The sequence below is a fragment of the Gekko japonicus genome, unplaced genomic scaffold (genome assembly GCF_001447785.1).
Source record: "Gekko japonicus isolate JY-2015 unplaced genomic scaffold, Gekko_japonicus_V1.1 scaffold1560, whole genome shotgun sequence".
Classification (NCBI taxonomy): Eukaryota; Metazoa; Chordata; class Lepidosauria; order Squamata; family Gekkonidae; genus Gekko; species Gekko japonicus.
This window is the reverse complement of record NW_015161998.1, coordinates 352,908-355,528: the sequence shown is the minus strand read 5'-3', so window position 1 is coordinate 355,528 and position 2,621 is coordinate 352,908. Positions and strand designations below refer to the sequence as shown.

Genomic DNA, 2,621 nt, shown 5'->3' with positions numbered 1-2,621 from the left:
CAATGGCTGTTCTCTGTAATCTCTGTACAATAAAGGGGGTTGATTGACCTGGCTGGAGGAAATAACCCCAGCAGAAAGAAGATCCACACTGAATCATTGGGGGGGGGGGGTAATTTGCTCTCCCAGAGGGGCCCCCCCAGTCTGGATGGGCAATGGGCAACTTCAGAAATGATGCTCCTTTGTTCTAAGGACAGTTTCCTGTCACTGCATAGTTTTATTTGGTGGTGGCAGGTCAGAGTTGTCATTTCCCCTTTCTGCCACTGGTATACGTACTCCCTATCAAGAGATCTTTGCATGCAGCTGCAAGCATGAGACTCTCTGCACATCCACCTGTAGAAAAGATGATTGATGTTGCATTGGGGTACCAGGAACTCCCGGTAAACTAATTTCAGAAGTGGGAAATTCATAAGGGTACAGAAGGAAACGTTAACCCACTGGAGCGGTGGCTGGATCTCACACTGACTTCCAGATCTAGGCTCCCGCGCAGTCCCTTTGCTTTCTCTCTCCCTGGGAAAATCCATTTAGAAGAATTCTGGAGAACAAGCAAGCCTGTATCCTTTTGGTTGGGCTTAAGAAAGGTGCACTGGGTTTGTCTGTGGATTTTTCTGCAGAACGTCCATCTCAGTTCGTTTCTTGGCACCAGGATCTAGCTTCAAACCCTGTTATCAGTTTCAGGCTCTGGAATGCGTGCCTTTATAAATGTGCGCCGGTTATAAAAAGAGCCTCTGAACATATGCCGAGTGTCTTTTTCAAGGCTTCCTCCCTCCTGGCAGCAGACCCAGGACTGCCCTGTGCTGTCGATTTGGGAGTGGAAAGGAGACCTTCCAAATGCAAAGTTGTGACTTTGGGACCCCCCCCCTCCTTGCATCTCTTTATAAAGAAACCAGTTCTGCTTGCATCTGCATCACTTCAATACAAAGTGAAATGCTGCATAAGTTCACACAAAGAAATTAATGTTGAAATCCAATTTCCATGTTGTTTGTAATTCTTGTATTTCAACAAGAATTACAAACAACATGGAAATTGGATTTCAACATTAATTTCTTTGTGTGAACTTATGCAGCATTTCACTTTGTATTGATGTCATATGTATTGCTGTGCCCTTAGTTTCTGTTCTTTTGCATCTGCATCGCTGTCAGCACATAAAGAGGTGCCCTGCTGGATCCAGCCAGTGATTGAACTAGACTGAGCATCCTGTTTCACACACTGGCCAGCCCCAAAGTGGTAAAATTACTGGGGGGGGGGGAATGAATAATTAGAACTCCCTGCCCTAACCCACTCCCTGGAAAGAACCCAGAATTCCTTTAGGATGCTTCTGAAGATGAGGCCAGAAAAAGAGCTGACTCTCTCTCCCTCCCACGGAAAGTCACTAACCTCGGGATCGCTTTCCAAGCTGCCGGGGAAGTGCCCGAGGCCACCCACTCCTGCAGGTCCCCTCTGTGGGAGAGCATCTCCTGCTGGGGGGGGGGGACACACACTTCCCTCCCCACCCCTGCCAACATCAGCAGCATTGTGGACGGCATCCTCCCCGACTGTAACCCTGCCCAACCCGGCTCAGCCAGTTCCTGAGCTTGGGATTCCCATCTGACAGGTATCCTGGCCAGCGGCCAAGCCAAAGCCGTCTGCCGAGAGGCAAGGGCCGCCTGGCCCGGGAAGTGTAGGTGAAGGCGGATGGCGGGGGAAGCAACCGGGCCTCCTCCCCCTTTCCTGGGACACTCGCCGGGGTTCCAAGCAGCTGTCCTGGGGCCACGTGAGTGAAATCGGCCAGGCTCCGTCTGTCCGCCATGGGCAAGGGACAGGTGGCTGCAGATGAGGCTGGGGGCTCCTTGGGCCAAGAGGAGGCGGGAGGAAGGGAGACAGCGGGGGTCCTGCCAGGGCAGGAGAGAGGAAAGGGCCCGATGCCAAAAACACCGCCCCTCCTCTCCTGCTGTCCAAGCGGCCCTGAGCATGAGGACTCGCGCCTCTAAGCTGGAAGGCCCCCTCCCCAAACTCACTGCCCTTTCAAAAGTCTCAGGCACACGTGGGCAGAGAGAGAGAGACAGACAGACAGACAGAGAGAGAGAGAGATGCACACAAGATGCAAATGGAGTCCCCCCCCCCCCCGGCCCGGTTCTTCTCTTTGCAAAAAAGCTGCAAATGGGGGCCCCCCCCCCCCCGCTCAGTTCTTCTGCTTCCCCTAGAGCCCAGACACGGATCCCAGCCCAGCCCGCCCTGCCCCACTCACTCACCTGCCCCCTGGAGAGCCCGGGTCCCTCGAAGCAGAAGCAGCAGGAAGCCAAAGCTCACCCAGGGCATCTCTGGACGGAGTCACCCCCTGCCCCACCACTTGATGGCACCGGCACAGCCAGGGTCCCAGATGGGGGGCCTGGAGAGGTCGGCTGCAGGGCCTGGCAGGGGGAGCAGGTCCCTCGGCACGGGCACCGTCCAAGCGAGGAGGGTCCCTGAAGATCACTGAGAAAACTGGAAGCTCTGCGAAGCCGTTGACCCCAGTGGCTCTCTGGGACTCTGACTTTGGCGGCGGTTTAGTAGAGAGAGTCCCTCGCCATGGCTGGCAGGGGCAAGCGGAGCCCGCCTGACTCGTCTTCCAGCTGTGGTCTGTCGGAGAGTCCTTGATCTGCTCA

General features: G+C 54.9%; 1 protein-coding gene across 2 annotated transcripts in view; it reads right to left on the bottom strand.

Annotated features, from left to right (window-relative positions):
- KREMEN2 (kringle containing transmembrane protein 2) overlaps positions 1-2,370 on the bottom strand; it is a 41,783-nt gene extending 39,413 nt beyond the window's left edge. For both annotated transcript variants that reach the window (XM_015405436.1, XM_015405437.1), the window contains exon 1: positions 2,229-2,370. In XM_015405436.1, coding sequence (XP_015260922.1) covers positions 2,229-2,295 — 67 coding nt within the window. In that variant the 5' untranslated portion in view covers positions 2,296-2,370. The remainder of the gene's footprint in view (positions 1-2,228) is intronic.
- Between the last annotated feature and the right edge of the window lie 251 nt (positions 2,371-2,621).